The following is a 20,560-nucleotide window of genomic DNA, read 5'->3' on the forward strand; positions in this document are numbered from 1 at the left end:
CCGATTTTAGGGTTTATGGTCGATTTTTGGAATTTTGGCCGATTTTAGGTTTTTCTGCCGATTTTTCGGGTTGCCGGTCGATTTTAGGGTTTATAGTCGATGTTTTGGATTTTGGCCATTTTAAGGTTTTCGGCCGATTTTTTGGGTTTTCGGCCGATTTTTTGGGTTTTCAGCCAACTTTAGGGTTTCTAGTCGATTTTTGAAATTTTGGCCAATTTTAGGTTTTTCTGCCGATTTTTTGGGTTTTCGGCCGATTTTAGAGTTTATAGTCGATTTTTGTGCTTTTGGCCGATTTTAGGTTTTTTCTGCCGATTTTTTGGATTTTCGGCCGATTTAGTGTTTATCGTCAATTTTAGGTTTTTCGGCTAATTTTAGGTTTTACTATCAATTAGTAATTTTTAAAAGATTACAGAGAAGAAGGAATTTCAAATTCTTTGGTTTTAGGTGTCATTTTGAAATTCTCTAAATTTAACTTGAACAAAATACTTCTTAAATTTCCATCATTTTGAAAATTCTTCAAATTTCCATCCAAACAATGGAATTCACCTTAAATCATTTGAATTCCCTCAAAACATTACTTTACCTCAAAAAATTCCCCCATCCAAACACACTCTAAGTAGAAGTGTCATGCGTCCTTGTCACTACATTCTATCTACTATAGTAGATTCTCAGTTTTCTCTTAAAATACTAATTGAAAAATTCTTAACTAAATACAAAATTGAAAAACCGTTAAAAGTTTTTAAATTTTATAAAATATACTAAGTAGAACATCATGCGTCGTTGTCACTACACTCTTTATCTACTACAGTAGATTCTCAGTTTGCTCTATAAATACTGATTGAAATATTGAGATTAAGGGTTATGAAATTTTGAGTTTTTGTGCGAAGAATTAAACAAACATGTATGTAATCGTCATAGTTGTTACCTTGAGTTCGTTCATGTGATTAAATATCACATTGCAATTGTGGTGCGGTTGCAGAGACTATAATATCAACAAAATTGAGGCAACAATTACAGATGTGGACCCCATTTTAAAATGATGATTAAAATACTATATATACCTAGAGTGAAATATACACTATATGCTGAAGTTGGAAGTTATATTCTTATTTTATTCTTCATTTTAATGCTACTATATATAACTGCAAACACCTTTATTTATTTATTCATTGATTTTTTTACTTCACATGGTTTGTTGTTGTTGTTAACTTCACAATCCTTCAACCTCAGTAAAAAAAGGGGAAAAAGTAAAAGGAGGAATGAAATTACAACCTCTAATGATAAGAAAGTAGCTTTGCAAATTACATTTAGACACACAAATAAGCCTATAATGAGTAATTAGAAGGAGAAACAAAGTGCTATAATTATGAGATTAATTATTTAACCATGTTTAGGTGTCTATTGGGCCTACACACCTTGATGAGAACCATGTTCATGTGGAGCAATACAAGGCCCCAACAACAAAAGGAAAAATCAAAAGAAACCAAGAACTTAACAAATGATTATAGTAAAGTAAAAAAGAAAAGAAAAGCAAAAATGAACCATGTCCCATATACAACCATTTTGCACATTTTTCTCAGCCACAACAACAAGTATTATTGTTATTTGTTTTTGTTTCTTTATTATTCTCTTTATAACAATTTGTGTTTTCTCTAACAAGATTAGTAACATTCCAAGAAATGGGCAAGAGAGGAACAAGGTTACCTGGTTTTTGTTTGAACAGAATTAGGCCTCATGCGAGGGTGCGTTCGCCAACTATACAAGCGAAGAATGATAAAAGTGATGATACTAAAATTGATGAGAAGATTGAGAATTCTTCATGTAGTGTTTGTGAGGAGAAATTAGATGATAGTGGTGTGAAACAAGGGTCAGTGATTAGTAGGAAGATTATGATTGTGATTGATTCTAGTCTTGAAGCTAAAGGTGCTTTGCAATGGGCACTAACTCATACTGTTCAAAATCATGATACTATAGTTCTTCTTCATGTGATGAAATCTTCTTCTAAACAAGGTGTGTGTGAAATTAACTAATGATATTATTATATGTTTAATTTCTCTTCAACTATGAACTTATCAAGTATGATTCTTTCAATGTGGCAGCCACAGATGATGAAGCTTCTAGCAAGGAGACAGATCCAAGGGCTTATGAACTTGCTTCTTCTTTCAAGAATATTTGTAATGTGAAGATGCCGGAGGTAAGTTTATCCTTTAAGATTCTGATACCATTTTAAAATTTAGATTTAATAAATTCGATTCATCTTCACAAACTAGAGGAATGTGAGTGAATTACAATTCATTTTCATTTATAACCATTGTAAAGGTTGGATCCCAATTCGTTATATGAAATAGTAGGATCCTCCATATTCCTTGCATTTACACTATTAATTGATCTAAACTCGATTTCATAAATTTTATATCGGTTGTCTTACATTATATTTTCACAAAATCATCTTTATCACTAATTTTAAATCAGACGGTGAAAATCAATAAATGAGTCACACATTTACTAAGTCGAATCCAAATCGCAACACTCTACCTATGATATTCTACATTTTCTCAAGATGTTAAAATTTAGCCATTGGAAAAGAATTTACATTTGATCAATTTCCTATTCCAGATTATCAATATCAATCAAGATTACATCAATACATCCTTAAATACTTTGTATAATGATGATGTTGGAACATTATTAATGTAAATGAAGGAGACATGCTAACTATAATAAATTAAATTAAATTCTAATTAGAGTATTTTTTTACATTATATAAATGTAACAATTATTAAAAGTTGAGACTATTAATGGTCCTGATAGGTACAAATTGAGATTGCAGTAACAGAAGGAAAAGAAAAGGGACCAAAAATAGTGGAGGAAGCCAAAAAACAAGGTGTGGCACTTTTGGTATTGGGACAGAAGAAGAGGTCCACCACGTGGCGACTTCTAATGATGTGGGCTGGCAATAGAGTAACTGGTGGTGTTGTAGAGTATTGTATCCAAAATGCACATTGTATGGCAATTGCTGTGAGAAGAAAGGGTAACAAAACTGGAGGGTATATGATTACTACTAAACGTCATAAAGATTTTTGGCTATTAGCTTAATCTATTGTCAAAATAATTTGGATGTTGTCTCACCTTTAAGATTTTACAAGTGATTAATTATATAATGTTGTTTGGTTTGTAAAATCACAATGTTATTTGTAAATAATAAAGTGTTTTGTGATATGCAAAAGTATGTAATTGAGAATGGAAAGGATGAATGTGCATTTTGGTATAAATTTTTTATCTTACATATACTTGCATCATTTTTTCATTTTCTCGGTATCTTGTTCAAATACCGATTAATTTGAGGGACACTGATCTCTCGTCAACTAGCGGAGTCCATTTAAAGTCAGAACTTCATTCTGTATGGACTGATCCAACATAGAAAGTGACATTGAGAGGATTTAAACATGAAATCTTGAGAGGAGCACAATCCAAAATCTCAAGTCTTTACCGCCAAGCCAACTCATGTAGGTTCATACACTTGCCTCATTGTTTACTTATATTCATAAATGAAATATGCATTATGAGCACAACATATTGCGGAAGATTTTCGACATAAATCAATTACTTCTAAGTGCCATTGTTTATTCCGTTGAGTCATGAGCAGGGGCGGAGCTATGTTGTGTTGAGTGGGTGCACTTGCACACCCTCAATTTATGCATTTACACCAATACTTCCAATTTTATACTTTTTGCACCCACTCAAATTTTTAAGCTTGCACCAAATGCACTTTGGTCTTCTCTTTTCTCCTACAACTTTACCAATTATAAGTGTTCATACAATGCACAGTCATTTATCAGTCCATACACTACAAAGAGAGCTGCTACATGTACACGTGTATTGGAGAGGAGTAAAAATTTTCAATTGTTTTTAAATTAAAAAAAAAAAACTCTAAAATTTGAGGATCGAGTGAACTTGTTTTTTATAGGTAAATTTTAGTAGTTAATCGTTATGTTTAGTAGTATTTTTCTACTTTATCATGGTTTGAGCCAAGCAACGATAATACTGTTAGTTGTATTTTATAAGTGTATCAAGTCATCGATTACGATATCACTTCACTTCTTAACTCACTTGCCATAGCTACAAAATATATAAACCTTATATCCATTTTATAAAAAAAAACAAAAAATCATGCATAGCCTAGTGGATTTGAACCGATAACACGACGCCCTTACAACCTTATATCCATTTATTTACGGTCACATGTGTAAATTATTATAGGTTATAACTTATATATAAAGGAATCTATCATAGAACTCGCGATATATACATTACATTTTAAATATGATTTGCACCCCCTGACTTGAGGTCCTGGATCCGCCACTGGTCATGAGGAACATCTAATTCACCTGGTCATAATTAGATTTGTCTAAACGCAACCAAATGAGTGATTTGGAACCACTTCTTAATAGAAAATTGAGCAGATTCATGCCTTCTCCTTCAATTATTCGCCCTAGGCGCCAATCTCTACACCCCAAGCGAATTTTCATTCAATAGCCTCTTTCCACCAAAATTCCTTCCTTCTCAAGTAACTTCAATTCAATGTAATTTCCTTTAAAAGAGTGAAATAGACACTCTTCCTTGTGGCGGCATATTAGGCACTCTTTCCCCACCTCTTCCTCTTTCGCAACCATCATTTTCAGGTGTATTGCTTGCAGGTAGAGCCAATATTATTTTTCGTCTTTCAGCACTTTAAAGGAAATTACATTGGGATTTCAACATGTGTCTTTCAGCACTTGCATTTTGACTGCGGTTCCTAAAATTGTCCAACATCTAGAGTGCTAGTCACTGAAATTGTTGTGGTAAAATTCTTTAATAGTGTAAAATCATGATTGTATAACAAGTTAAGAACAATTATACATATTTTCATTACTTATGAAATTAGAATATAGTCTACGTACAATGTATAATTGTTCTTAACTTCTTATACAACCACATATTTTCACTACTGAAGAATTTTATCACAACTATTTCAGTGACTATCACTCAAAATGTCAGAAAATTTTAAGAACCGCAATCAAAATGCAAGTGACTCAAATGTTGAAAGAAGAAAAATAGTATTGACTCTACCTGCAAGCAATGTGTCAGGAAATAATGGTTGAGGAAGAAGAAGAGGTAGAGAAAGAATGCCTAGTATGTCACCCTAAAAGAGAGTGAATTAGACACTCTTCCTTGTGGTGGCATTTTAGGCACTCTTCCCCCACCTCTTCTTCTATCGCAATCATCAATTTCAGGTGCATTGCTTGCAGGTAGAGCCAATATTATTTTTCATCTTTCGGCAATTGGGTTCCTAAAACTATCTAACATCTAGAGTGCTAGTCACATAAATTGTTGTGATAAAGTTCTATAGTGGCGTAAAACCATGATTGTATAAAAAGTTAAGAACAATTATACATATTTTCATTAATCATGAAATTAGAATATACCGACTCTACGTACAATATATAACTTGTTCTTAACTTCTTATACAATCATAGATTTACCCTACTTAAGAATTTTATCACAACTATTTCAGGGACTACCATTCAAAATGTCAGACAATTTTAGGAACCACAATCAAAATGCAAGTGACTCAAATGTGGAAAGAAGAAAAATAGTAATGATGCTACTCTAACTACAAGCAATGTGCCAGGAAATGATGGTTGAGGAAGAGGAAGAGGTAGAGAATGAATGCCTAATATTCCACCACAAGAAAGAGTGAATTGGACACTCTTCCTTCTGGCGGCATATTAGTCATTCTTCCCCAAGTCTTCCTTTTTCGCAACCATCATTTTCAAGTGCATTGCTTGCAGGTAGAGCCAATATTATTTTTCTTCTTTCGGCAATTGAGTCAATTGTGTTGGGTTTTGAATGTTATGAAGGAAAATCGTAGCAAGACAGAGATGTAAAACGCAGCGGAAATTAAAATTTTCCTTCGATGGATCCTTACAAATGGACATGATCAGTGGCAATAATATTAATCTCAATATTATAAACAGTGAGCGGTATCTAGCAACACATCACTGCTACCCAAGTTACAAGAATGTCATGTGATCTGACAAACCTTTCCGTGATAAATATCTTGTGTATAATTACCCTTTTACCCTATGTCTATATTGAACACAAGGCATAATATGTCACCCATGCTAAATTCAATATTGTGCCCATAGACATATCTCCTGTTATGTAGGATGGGCAAATTCCATCTAGGTCGCTCATGTCCCTCAGAATGATTCGTGGAATACCCATCAACCAACTTTATAGTCATCCTGTTACGGATAACGTTTGAATGGCAAGAAGGTAATACACTCTTACATCTAGGGTACATAGTGGTTTCAGGTCGAATGGTGGAATACACAACTTATCACTATGAGAATATCATATGACATTTCATAACACACTATGTAGTATTCTCACGGTGTCAACCATTTCACTTTAAAGCTTGACTACGGATGCTTTAAGAATAGTGTTCTTATGTTTAATGGATTCTCACGATTAAGTCATACTTAACGTTCCACTTAACGAACTAACTATTCTAGGGACTTTATTATTTTAACACATAAACATAATAAAGAAGAGCCTTTATTTAATAAATGAATTATTCAATACAAGTATCATGCAATCATAAATAATTGGCCTCTAGGGCTTACACCAACATGTTGGCTACAATTTTGCAAAAACAAAAATAGCCAAATGTTGGACTACGATGTCGTAGCATGTCCGTACAACATGTGTCTCCTGGGAACTGCGCTATTTTCTGTTAATATCTTTTGAAAGATTTGATTCACAAATAATCTTGTGCTTATCCAACGCGCCTTCTACTGCAAGTTACTAAAGGCGGTTTGATTATTTTATTCAGTCCAAAAATATGTTTGAAAATTTTTTGGAATGCATCAAATCTTTGTTGAAGAATTATTTTTTGGAGTGAATCTTTTTTGAAGAAATATTTGAAGAATATCTTGTGAGTTGGCCATCGCCTTCTCCAGCTGTCAACAAAAGATTTACTAGTTCGATTTGTTCCCCAAGTTTCTCAAGTTTGTTATAAAAAGATTAAGGAATCAAAAAGATTTGATTTAAATATTTTTGTGCTTCAAGGAAGTTGCTGCAAAAATATATTATGGACAACAAAAATATTTGATGCAAATATTTGTATGGAAGATTTAATTTTAAAATATATTTTGAAGATTTGAAAAGGATATATTTCAAATATATCTTTGTACTTCAAGAAGATTTGAAGATTTGTTAAAATATATTTACAACAAATATATTTATGGAAGAAATATTTGGTGCAAAGAAAGATTTGGCAAAATTAATATTTTGCCTCTAGAAGATTTCTTGGAGCTGATGCTTTGTGAAAAGCCCACGAGGTTGTGCCTATATAAAGGAAGACGCTAAACCTATTTTACTTATTGAAGCCATCAATCACAAATTGAGTCTTTTAGGCTTTTAGTCTTTTAATTGTTCTTTGTTAATTGTGAGCCTCTCTCGTATCATATTGATGCAAGTGTAGGACTGAGTTTTATTGAGTTGTAATTTGTGTACTAACTCCAAAGGTTTTAAGCAAGGAGATTAGTGGTGTTGAAATTCCTGGCACACAGTGGACAGGTGTTGCTCAAGGTGTAGCAACACTTGTCTGTTGTAGACAGATGTTGTAACTAGTGCGCCAACACTTGTCTATAAACAGAGTAAATAACATAAAACAATACAAACAGTAAAGTAAATAACACACGAGAGTTGTTAACCCAGTTCAGCCTAAAGCCTACTCTGGGGGATACCAATCCAGGAATGAAGTCCACTATCAGCAGTATTACTTCGAAGCTAAACTCACCCGTTTACAACTTCTCACTTAATCACTACCCAATGACCCTTCTACCTAGGAACTCCTAGATATGAGACCCCGTCCCAATTCCCACCTTAGCAACACAGACAGCGCTGCTATTCAATTTCACAAACACAACAGGTGGAGACACACTCCTAAGAAACTAGGATTCACTTTTGCTTAAAAGCTTGCGAGTAAATCACACAACACAATAGAACAATCTCCGTACTTCAAAGCTTAGGAGAAGTTCACACTTACAACTCAATAACACTCAGGTCCTAAGCTTGCATCAATGAGACACAAGATAGGCTCACAATTAACACTCTAAAATCCTAAAAACACACGCTTTGTAAGACTCGATTTTAGATACTTGAAACCATATGCTTGCCTTCGTATTTATAGTAGTAGAACGACTTGGGCTTCAAGACAAAATTAGGGCTTCTAGAATTGCGGCAGCAGTGATATATTTTTGAAAACAATAGTTATATTTTTGAAACCGCAAAAATATATTTTCCAAAAATATAATTCTTTTGGAAAATAAAACTAGGGTTTAGCTGCCTCATGAAACACATTAAACACGTGCGCCTTCTTCTGTAAGAAACCTTGACATAATTCTTCAAACAGATCTTCAAAAGATTCAGTAGAAAATAATAACATCCAGCTGGCGCGCGCAGAACAGAGTCAGGTGTTGTTCCAAAGTGTCACAACATTTGGCACAACACTTGGGGTCAGCACACTTGTCTCAACACTTGGCTAAAATATGTTTTTGCAAAATGTAGCCAATCATACAAAAACCCAACAATCTCCCCCTTTGGCAAATTTTGGCTAAAACAATATTAGACCAGTATATTGAGAGATACAGTATCACCTTTCCTTCGAGTCAACATGAACACACAACTAGGAAAGAAAGTAACACATAATAAAAACTACTTCCAGAAGAGATAAGTAGTATCAGAGGCAATACAACAGCGGAATAGAAACAACTAGCCTCATGGAACAACACAAGGGAGAAATAAACTCCCATAGTAGATGCTAAGTAGGAGAAATAAACTCCTAATAATTTAAGGCGCATTTCATCAACATAAGAACAACAGGAAAAATAAATTCCCATAAACATCTGAGAAAAATAAATTCTCAGTCATAATAGATAGTGGACTCAATAGTCAGGTGCCATAACACTTGGCACAACATTTGTCATCAAACATTCAGGCGATCAAGAGATAATTTCACTCACACTCCCCCTGAATTCATGCATACACACATCAGATAGAGAAAGAATATTCACTACTCCCCCTCAGTACATGCATATTACTCACACTCCCCCTCAAAACGAGCATACGAACAAAACATGCAAAAATAGTCATCAGTCACCAGATGTGAGAACATCTGACCACACACTCGTCACACACACACACACTACTCCCCCTTTTTAGCCACAATTTAGACAAACATCGTGAATAGGAAATCATAGTGTACCAGAGCATAGAGAATATCAGTGTGCAGTTATTACAGACCATAGAGATTCAGGGCCTTGCCCATAAGGAACAACAAAAGAAACAACAAAAGTACATCAGAAAAATCATAAGAAAACATCAGAAATCAGATTGAAGAACTTTCATCAGAGTCCTCCATCACATCCTCAGAACCATCCTCAGACTCACTAGCCTCTTCTCCTTCTTGTCCATTTGGCTCACCCTCAGCCATCTCAGCAGCTTCCTCAGCCTTGAGTGCCTCAATCACACGGTCTATTTTCAGCTTCCTGGCCTCAAGAGCTCTGCTAGTTTCAGTAAGATCAGCAATCATTTGTTTCCTTGAAAGTACACCAGCCTGGACAGATGTGCCAACACCTGCTGCAACATTTGTCCCATCCAGCAGCCTCTGCTCAATCACCAACACCCCTTTCCTTTTGCAAGGAACATCAGAACTTCTTAGTATATCTGGGTGTTGTTCAAGCATAATGTTGCATAGCAGAGTGGGAAAAGCAACTGGCTTCTCAACAGCATAAGTCAGAGCATGGCTTAAGGTTTCTTGAAAGAAATAAGATCCATAATCAAACTTGGCCTTGGTACCCACAGCATAGATAAACCTACCCAATCCTCTTGCCACATCACCTGAGTGGGTTGTAGGCACCCAATTATGTGCAGCAATTCTATTCAGAACAGCATAAAATGGAGAGAGGGAAGTTGCAGACAGTTTTGCCTTACTTGGCCACACTTTAATTTTTCCACCAGTGAGGACCTTGCAGATTTCATTATCTGTGGCTTTCAGAGGAGCCACTTCATCAGAACTTCTTTGGAGATATTGGTTTATCACAATAGGTGAGAAATTCACACACTTTCCACGTACAAATACTTGCCTGTATTCAGGACTTGCTGGATCATTGCAATCTGCAGCTACATTAATCAAAAATTCCTTGACAAGCCTGTCATAGCACTTGTCCAAACCCACAACAGTTTTCATCAAACCAGCATACTCAAGAGCTTCAACAACACTTGGACATTCAAGAATATCATTCTTCAAATTCCTTTCTAGAGCTAACCTTCTATGATACACAAACTTCCATCTTGCAGAACCATTCTCCAGATGAAATGAGACATTATCCAAAGGAGCATAGGGAACAGTTTGAGGAACCTTCTTCCTTCCTATACTCTTTCTAGATGTGCTGCCAGATGCAGCAACATCTGTCTCCGGTTCAAAATCAGAATCACTAGTTGGAGGGGCCTTTCTTTTCTTGGTCTCTGACCTAGGGACCACTTTACTGACAGGTTTTGGAGGTCCATACACAGGCTTTTTACCAGTAGCCTTTCCAGCCTTAGAGGGTTTGGGTGTTTGAACAGGTGTACTAGCAGTCTCTACACCTTTATTAACCCTGCTTCTAGTCCTCCTAGCCACACTAGCTTCAGAATGTGCAGGAATAGCCTTATCACTAACAGTAGTTTCATTTTCATTAACAATGATTACCTCAGGAGTTTCATTCACAACTTTATCAGAACCCGCTTCTTTATCAGTATCCTTAGGTGGGGGACTCTCATCAGACTCAGAATAGTCCACAAGGTTCTCTTGTGCCAAAGATGTGGTAACATCGGGCACCACATTTGGCGCAGCGCCATGTGTTGCAACACTTGGCGCAACATGAGTCTCAGGAGCAGTTTTCTTAATGGACTCATCAGCAACAGGATTATTGGTCTCAGTAGAAGCACCAACATTATCATCATCAGCAACAGGGGAGTTATGAACACTTTTCCCCAAATTTTCAGACACAGTAGGTTTCTCTAAACCTAGGTTTTCAACAGAATTTGGAGTATCAGAGTTTTGATTAAGTGAGTTCTTACCAGATGTGTCAACATTAACCTCTGCAGCTTTTACGACAGGAGTAGCAACACCGCTCGATGGAAGTGGATCAACATGCAGTTCAGACATTGTAAAACTTCTTCTCGATTCAGTTCGCGATTTCTTGCTCTTCTTCTTCGCTTTCTTAATTGAAGAGGAGGGAGATGAAGGATTTATGCTCGTTCGTGATAATTTTTCCTTTTTCGCAACTGATTTTCTCCTCATCTTTGGACTTGTGGAAGGTATGGTGGTGAGAGGAACAGCATCGATTACCACCTTTTGTAGTGATGGAGTAGCATCTGACTTTGTTGGTGAAGATTTGACAGAGTTCGACATGATTTGGATTTGAGGTTTGCTGAGAAAAGGAGAAGTCAGAGAGATGTTGATGAGGAAGATAGAGAGTTCGTGAGAGAGAGAATAGATGAAAAATAATGATTGTGGTTGATGGAGGTTGAGGGAAGTTGAATGAGAACTTCCTTGATTTGCGTGTAACTTAAAGTGATGAGAGGTAGTTACACGCATTGCCTGCTGTAACTGCTATTTGTCTTCAAAAAGGCAAATTCCAAGTTTGCCTCTTAAATTTTCAAATTGACTTGCATCTAACGCCTTAGTAAAAATGTCTGCTAACTGTTCTTCAGATGCAATGTGCTCAAGTGTAACAATTTTTTCTTCTACAAGCTCCCTTATAAAATGATGACGTATATCAATATGCTTAGTCCTACTATGTTGAATAGGATTTTTAGAAATGTTTATAGCACTAAGATTGTCACAGTAAAGTGTCATGACATCTTGCTCCACACTATACTCTTTCAACATTTGTCTCATCCATAACAATTGAGAGCAACTACTTCCAGCTGCTATATATTCTGCCTCAGCTGTTGATAGAGACACGCTATTTTGCTTCTTACTAAACCAAGATACTAGATTGTTTCCCAAGAAGAAACATGCACCAGAGGTGCTCTTTCTATCATCAGCACTTCCAGCCCAATCTGCATCACAATATCCAATTAAGGTAGAATCATTACCATGAGAGTATAGAATTCCATAGCCACATGTGCCATTGACATATTTGAAGATCCTTTTTACTTGAGTCAGATGACTCATCTTGGGTTCAGATTGGTATCTAGCACAAACTCCAACTGCAAACATGATATCAGGCCTGCTAGCTGTGAGATATAGTAAGCTCCCAATCATACTTCTATAGAGACTTTGATCCACATCAACCCCTTTCTCATCTTTGGTGAGCTTCAAGTGTGTAGGTGCAGGTGTCCTTTTGTGACTACCACCTTCCATACCAAATTTCTTCACAATGTTTCTTGCATATTTTTCTTGAGAGATAAATATGGTGTCTTCCATTTGTTTGACCTGAAGACCTAAAAAATAAGTTAGCTCACCTACAAGACTCATTTCAAATTCAGATTGCATTTGATGCACAAAGTGTTCCACCATTTGTCGCGACATTCCACCAAATACAATATCATCCACATATATCTGAGCTATCATTAGCTTCCCTTTTTCTTCTCTTACAAACAGGGTTTTATCATTACCACCCTTCTTGTATCCATGGCTGACAAGAAATTCAGTCAATCTTTCATACCATGCTCTAGGGGCTTGTTTCAACCCATAAAGTGCTTTCTTTAGTTTGTAAACATGGTTAGGAAAGCTTGGATCTACAAACCCTTTTGGTTGCTCAACATATACCTCTTCATTTAGATAGCCATTTAGGAATGCACTTTTTACATCCATTTGATATAGCTTGAATTTCAAAATGCATGCCACAGCCAAGAGTAATCTTATGGACTCCAAGCGAGCAACTGGAGCAAAAGTCTCATCAAAATCTACTCCTTCTATCTGGGTGTATCCTTGTGCTACAAGTCTGGCTTTATTTCTAGTAATATCACCATTTTCATCAGTTTTGTTCTTGTACACCCACTTTGTACCAATAACATTTATACCATCTGGTCTAGGTACTAGATCCCATACCTCACTTCTTTTGAACTGAGTTAGTTCCTCCTGCATAGCATTGATCCAGTATTCATCAGTCAAAGCTTCTTTAACATTCTTTGGTTCAATCTTTGATATGAAGCATGAATTGGAAATTGCTTCTTTTGATCTTCTTGTTGCAATTCCTTGATTTGGATTTCCAATGACAAGTTCCAGAGGATGATTCTTCTGTGTTCTAGTAGATGGTCCCTTGTTTGGTCTAGGAACCTCTGTAGTAGACTCAGAGTGTTGATCAGGTTCAGGTTCAGATTGATCATCATCAGGTGTTGGGACAGGTGTTATGACATCTGTCTCTTCAGCTGGATCTGCACTTGTTGTATCACTATCATCAACTACAACATTAATTGATTCCATCATAGTTCTTGTTCTGGAGTTAAAAACCCTGTATGCTCTGCTGTTGGTTGAGTAACCTAAAAATATCCCCTCATCACTTTTGGGATCCAATTTTCTCCTAGGTTCTCTATCTGCCAAAATATAACATTTTGACCCAAACACATGGAAGTACTTTACAGTAGGCTTCCTATTCTTCCATAGTTCATACAATGTTGCAGCAGTACCTTTCCTTAATGTTACTCTATTGTGAATGTAACATGCTGTATTCATGGCTTCAGCCCAGAACTTGTAAGGAACATTTTTGGCATGCAACATTACTCTAGCAGATTCCTGTAAGGTTCTATTCTTTCTTTCAACCACACCATTTTGTTGAGGTGTAATTGGTGAAGAAAATTCATGAATTATTCCTTCAGCAGCACAAAAATCAGCAAATTTAGAGTTTTCAAATTCCTTACCATGGTCACTTCTGATTCTTACAATACCACAGTCTTTCTCCTTTTGAAGTTGTACACAAAGATTTTTGAATTCTTCAAAGGTCTCAGATTTTTCCCTAATGAAATTCACCCAAGTATACCTAGAGAAGTCATCAACAATAACAAGAACATATTTCTTACCTCCAAGACTCTCAACTTGTATGGGCCCCATCAGATCCATATGTAGTAACTCAAGAACTCTAGAGGTGGACAAGTGTTGCAACTTTTGGTGCGACACTTTGGTTTGCTTCCCAATCTGACATTCACCACAGATATTGCCTTCCTGTATCTGTAAGATTGGTAGTCCTCTGACAGCTTCCTCTGATATGACTCTCTTCATGCTCTTCAGGTTAAGGTGTCCTAATTTTTGATGCCACAGCTTAACCTCTTCATTTTTAGTTAAGAGACATGTAGATACATTACCTTCTTCAAGAGGGATCCACAAGTAGCAGTTGTCTTTTGATCTAACACCCCTCATAAGGATGTCTCCATCATTATTGCTGACCAGACATTCATTTTTTGTAAAGTTGACTTTCATGCCTTGATCACATAGTTGGCTTATACTGATTAGATTGGCAGTTAGTCCTTTTACAAGGAGAACATTTTCAAGTTTTGGTAGACCATGGTCAATCAGTCTTCCAATACCTCTGATTTCCCCCTTTGCTCCATCTCCAAATGTCACAAAACTTGTGGCATAGGATTTTACTTCCTTTAAATATTTTTCAACACCAGTCATGTGTCTAGAACAACCACTATCAAAGTACCAATCTTCTTTTGATGAGGCTCTGAGAGACGTATGGGCAATCAAACCTTTCCCACTGCTTTCAGCTGTATACTCCTTGGTATTGGTTGCATCATCTTTTTGCTTCCATTCCATCTTTGTTTTAGTGATGGATTGATCAGGTTCTTGTGGAATTTCACTTGGATAACCATACAGTTTGTAGCAATAAGGCCTTATGTGTCCCTTTCTTCCACAGTGATGACATCTCCATGAATGGTACCTGCTTCTTGGTCTAGGTATAAACCTAGGTCTCTGCCATCTTTGCTGATGTGGTGCCACATGTGGCAACACTTGTCTCTGTTGTCTAGGAGACAGGTGTGGCGACATCCTGTCATGCATTTTTGGAGACGGTTGTTTACTCAACTCAGGCAAAAATTTCCCTTCTTTGTTGTAATCCATAATCCTATTAACATTTTTGTATTCATACCCAATGCCTGTTTTGGATCTACTGGGGGCAGGCAAAGTTTCCAGGATTTCATCTAGATCACTTCCTTTGAATAGCCTAAGAACATGCTTCTTTAAATTCTCAAGATGAGAGTTTAATTCAGTTACCTCTTCATTCAGATGGGCTATCTCAGTCAGTTGTTTGATCTTGTCAGCTTCTAAGTTGATGATAGTTGCTTTCTGTTGCTCAATGATCTTTAAACTATCTTCCCATTTAGTACCAAATTCAGAGATTCTTGACAAATTAGCAGCTTTCTCAGTTTGCAGCTTAGTGATTGTCTCTTTTTGCTCTTCAGAGACTCTGCAGACTTCTGCACTCTTCAGACACAGCTTTTTATATGATTCAGCAAGCTCATCAAAGGTCAGCTCTTCTTCACATGATTCAGTGTCAGATGTGCAAACACTTGTCAATACATGTATAGCCTTTGCAGTATCAGTTTCTCCTTCAGAATCTTCATCTGACCAAGTTACAGTTAACCCCTTCTTTTGTTTCTTCAGAAAGGTTCCACATTCACTTCTAATGTGACCAAAACCCTCACATTCATGGCATTGAACACCTTTATTTGGAGCTGATTTCTCATCTGTTACAGGTTTTCTGAAATTCCTGTAAGTGTTGCGACCAATGTCAGCTGCACCTGTCTTAGATCGTTTGTCCATTCTCTTTAGCACCTTATTAAATTGTTTTCCCAAAAGAACCATTGCATCAGAGATGCTTTGTTCAGACTCTGTATCACTCAGTTGATCTTCTTCCTCAGCATTTGAAACAAAAGCAATACTTTTGTTTTTCTTATCCATCTTTTCATTTGTAGCTACTTCATAGGTTTGTAGTGAACCAACCAGTTCATCTAGCTTCATATCTGTGATATCCTTTGCTTCTTCTATAGCTGTGACTTTCATGTCAAACTTCTTAGGTAAAGACCTGAGCATTTTCCTTACCAGCTTTTCTTCAGGTATCTTTTCACCCAAGGCATCAAATTGATTATCAAAATCAAGTATGGTCATGTGAAAGTCCTGAATGGTTTCATCATCATTCATTCTAAGATTCTCAAACTTAGTTGTTAGAAGTTGTAGCTTAGACAGCTTTACTTTAGATGTACCTTCATGAACAGTCTCAAGAATTGTCCAAGCTTCCTTAGCACAGACACACTTTTTGATGAGTCTGAATATGTGTTTGTCAACACCATTATAAAGTGCATATAATGCTTTTGAGTTTGCAAGAGCAAGCTCATCTTCCTCTTTGGACCATTCTTCAGCAGATTTCAACTCAAGAGTTGGTTTACCATCTTTGTCCATCTTCACAGGTGGAGTCCATCCTCTCAGAATTGCCTTCCATGTCTTGCTATCAATTTGTTTTAGAAAGGCCATCATGCGGGACTTCCAATAGTCATAGTTTGAAGCGCCAACCAAAAGAGGTGGTCTGGTAACAAAACCTCCTTCTTTGTCCATCCTTGCCAGAAACGATTTCCCTGGAGCTCACCCTAAAATTCAGAACAGGGTGCCTGCTCTGATGCCAATTGAAATTCCTGGCACACAGTGGACAGGTGTTGCTCAAGGTGTAGCAACACTTGTCTGTTGTAGACAGATGTTGTAACTAGTGCGCCAACACTTGTCTATAAACAGAGTAAATAACATAAAACAATACAAACAGTAAAGTAAATAACACACGAGAGTTGTTAACCCAGTTCAGCCTAAAGCCTACTCTGGGGGATACCAATCCAGGAATGAAGTCCACTATCAGCAGTATTACTTCGAAGCTAAACTCACCCGTTTACAACTTCTCACTTAATCACTACCCAATGACCCTTCTACCTAGGAACTCCTAGATATGAGACCCCGTCCCAATTCCCACCTTAGCAACACAGACAGCGCTGCTATTCAATTTCACAAACACAACAGGTGGAGACACACTCCTAAGAAACTAGGATTCACTTTTGCTTAAAAGCTTGCGAGTAAATCACACAACACAATAGAACAATCTCCGTACTTCAAAGCTTAGGAGAAGTTCACACTTACAACTCAATAACACTCAGGTCCTAAGCTTGCATCAATGAGACACAAGATAGGCTCACAATTAACACTCTAAAATCCTAAAAACACACGCTTTGTAAGACTCGATTTTAGATACTTGAAACCATATGCTTGCCTTCGTATTTATAGTAGTAGAACGACTTGGGCTTCAAGACAAAATTAGGGCTTCTAGAATTGCGGCAGCAGTGATATATTTTTGAAAACAATAGTTATATTTTTGAAACCGCAAAAATATATTTTCCAAAAATATAATTCTTTTGGAAAATAAAACTAGGGTTTAGCTGCCTCATGAAACACATTAAACACGTGCGCCTTCTTCTGTAAGAAACCTTGACATAATTCTTCAAACAGATCTTCAAAAGATTCAGTAGAAAATAATAACATCCAGCTGGCGCGCGCAGAACAGAGTCAGGTGTTGTTCCAAAGTGTCACAACATTTGGCACAACACTTGGGGTCAGCACACTTGTCTCAACACTTGGCTAAAATATGTTTTTGCAAAATGTAGCCAATCATACAAAAACCCAACAGGTGTGAACCTACTCTTAAGCTTTGAAGTACGGAGTTAGGAATGTGTTTGAAGTGTGTCTTCACAATTGGTTTGTTACTGAGTTTAAATCACAGGTTGTGTGATTGAGAGGAAGTGAGAGGGGTCTCATATCTAGGAATTCCTAGGTAGAAGTTAGCAGGGGTAGTGATTAGGTGATAAGTCGTAAACGGGGCGTTTGCTGAGGGCTTTGAACTAACACTATTATAGTGGATTTCCTTCCTGGTATCCCCCAGAGTAGGTGTGTTTACACTAAACTGGGTTAACAAACCTACTGTGTTCTTTACTATTCTGCCGTTTATTATTCTGTTTGTATGTTAAGTACTTTATATTAGACAACTATTGTAGCATCTGTCACAACATTTGTCCATTGTGTGCCAGGAATTTCAACTTGCATTTTGGTTTCGGTTACTAAAATTATCTAACATCTAGAGTGCTAGTCACTGAAATTGTTGCGATAAAATTCTTTAGTAGCGTAAAACCATGATCGTATAAAAAGTTAAGAACAATTATACAATTTTCATTACTCATGAAATTAGAATATACCGACTCTACGTACGATATATAATTGTTCTTAACCTCTTAAACAATCTTAGATTTACAATACTTAAGAATTTTATCACAACTATTTTAGTGTCTACCACTCAAAATGTCAAACAATTTTAGGAACCGCAATCAAAATGTAAGTGACTCAAATGGCCAAAAAAGAAAAATAGTATTGACTCTACCTGCAAGCAATGTGCCAGGAAATGATGGTTGAGGAAGAGGAAGAGGAAGAGAAAGAATGCCTAATATTCCACCACAAAAAAGAGAGAATTGGACATTTTTCCTTGTGGCGGCATATTAGCCATTCTTCCCCCACGTCTTCCTCTTTCGCAACCATCATTTTCAAGTTCGTTACTTGCAGGTAGAACCAAATATTATTTTTCTTCTTTCGGCAATGGAGTCACTTGCATTTTGGTTTCGGTTACTAAAATTATCTAACATCTAGAGTGCTAGTCACTGAAATTGTTGCGATAAAATTCTTTAGTAGCGTAAACCATGATCGTATAAAAAGTTAAGAACAATTATACAATTTTCATTACTCATGAAATTAGAATATACTGACTCTACGTACAATATATAATTGTTCTTAACCTCTTAAACAATCTTAGATTTACAATACTTAACAATTTTATCACAACTATTTTAGTATCTACCAATCAAAATGTCAAACAATTTTAGGAACCGCAATCAAAATGCAAGTGACTCAAATGGTCAAAAAAGAAAAATAGTATTGACTCTACCTGCAAGCAATGTGCCAGGAAATGATGGTTGAGGAAGAGGAAGAAGTAGAGAAAGAATGTCTAATATTCCACCACAAAAAGAGTGAATCGGACATTCTTCCTTGTGGCGGCATATTAGCCACTCTTCCCCCACGTCTTCCTCTTTCGCAGCCATCATTTTCAAGTGCATTACTTGCAGGTAGATCCAATATTATTTTTCTTCTTTCGGCAATTGAGTCACTTGCATTTTTGTTTCGGTTACTAAATTATCTAACATCTAGAATGCTAGTCACTAAATTTGTTGCTATACAATTCTTTAGTAGGGTAAAACCATGATCGTATAAAGAGTTAAGAACAATTATACAATTTTCATTACTCATGAAATTAGAATATACTAACTCTATGTACAATATATAATTGTTCTTAAGCTCTTAAACAATCTTAGATTTACAATACTTAAGAATTTTATCGCAACTATTTCAGGGACTATCATTCAAAATGTCAAACTATTTTAGGAACCGCAATCAAAATGCAAGTGACTCAAATGGTCAAAAAAGAAAAATAGTATTGACTCTACCTGCAAGCAATGTGCCAGGAAATGATGGTTGAGGAAGAGGAAGAGGTAGAGAAAGAATGCCTAATATTCCACCACAAAAAAGAGTGAATTGGACATTCTTCCTTGTGGCGGCATATTAGCCGTTCTTCCCCCACGTCTTCCTCTTTCGCAACCATCATTTTCAAGTTCGTTACTTGCAGGTAGATCCAATATTATTTTTCTTCTTTCGGCAATGGAGTCACTTGCATTTTGGTTTCGGTTACTAAAATTATCTAACATCTAGAGTGCTAGTCACTGAAATTGTTGCGATAAAATTCTTTAGTAGCGTAAACCATGATCGTATAAAAAGTTAAGAACAATTATACAATTTTCATTACTCATGAAATTAGAATATACTGACTCTACGTACAATATATAATTGTTCTTAACCTCTTAAACAATCTTAGATTTACAATACTTAAGAATTTTATCACAACTATTTTAGTATCTACCAAACAAAATGTCAAACAATTTTAGGAACCGCAATCAAAATGCAAGTGACTCAAATGGTCAAAAAAGAAAAATAGTATTGACTCTACCTGCAAGCAATGTGCCAGGAAATGATGGTTGAGGAAGAGGAAGAGGTAGAGAAAGAATGTCTAATATTCCGCCACAAAAAAGAGTGAATCGGACATTCTTCCTTGTGGCGGCATATTAGCCACTCTTCCTCCACGTCTTCCTCTTTCCCAGCCATCATTTTCAAGTGCATTACTTGCAGGTAGATCCAATATTATTTTTTTTCTTTCGGCAATTGAGTCACTTGAATTTTTGTTTCGGTTACTAAATTATCTAACATCTAGAGTGCTAGTCACTGAATTTGTTGCTATACAATTCTTTAGTAGGGTAAAACCATGATCGTATAAAAAGTTAAGATCAATTATACAATTTGCATTACTCATGAAATTAGAATATACTAACTCTATGT

General features: G+C 36.3%; 1 protein-coding gene across 1 annotated transcript; it reads left to right on the top strand.

The window, feature by feature from the left end:
- Positions 1-1,526: 1,526 nt before the first annotated feature.
- On the top strand, positions 1,527-3,284 carry LOC123911548 (universal stress protein PHOS32-like). The gene is made up of 3 exons (XM_045962985.1): positions 1,527-2,010; positions 2,100-2,194; positions 2,812-3,284. The coding sequence occupies exons 1-3, from the start codon at positions 1,680-1,682 to the stop codon at positions 3,094-3,096; spliced, it is 711 nt and encodes a 236-aa protein (XP_045818941.1). The 5' UTR covers positions 1,527-1,679; the 3' UTR covers positions 3,097-3,284.
- The last annotated feature ends 17,276 nt before the right edge of the window (positions 3,285-20,560 follow it).

Source organism: Trifolium pratense, linkage group LG2, assembly GCF_020283565.1.
Source record: "Trifolium pratense cultivar HEN17-A07 linkage group LG2, ARS_RC_1.1, whole genome shotgun sequence".
Classification (NCBI taxonomy): Eukaryota; Viridiplantae; Streptophyta; class Magnoliopsida; order Fabales; family Fabaceae; genus Trifolium; species Trifolium pratense.

Excerpts from the sequence above, each read along its gene's own strand:
- LOC123911548 (XM_045962985.1), top strand. The coding sequence starts at position 1,680 with ATGGGCAAGAGAGGAACAAGGTTACCTGGTTTTTGTTTGAACAGAATT. Across the intron at positions 2,011-2,099 it reads GAAATCTTCTTCTAAACAAG|CCACAGATGATGAAGCTTCT; the intron begins GTGTGTGTGAAA and ends TCAATGTGGCAG. Across the intron at positions 2,195-2,811 it reads GTAATGTGAAGATGCCGGAG|GTACAAATTGAGATTGCAGT; the intron begins GTAAGTTTATCC and ends TGGTCCTGATAG.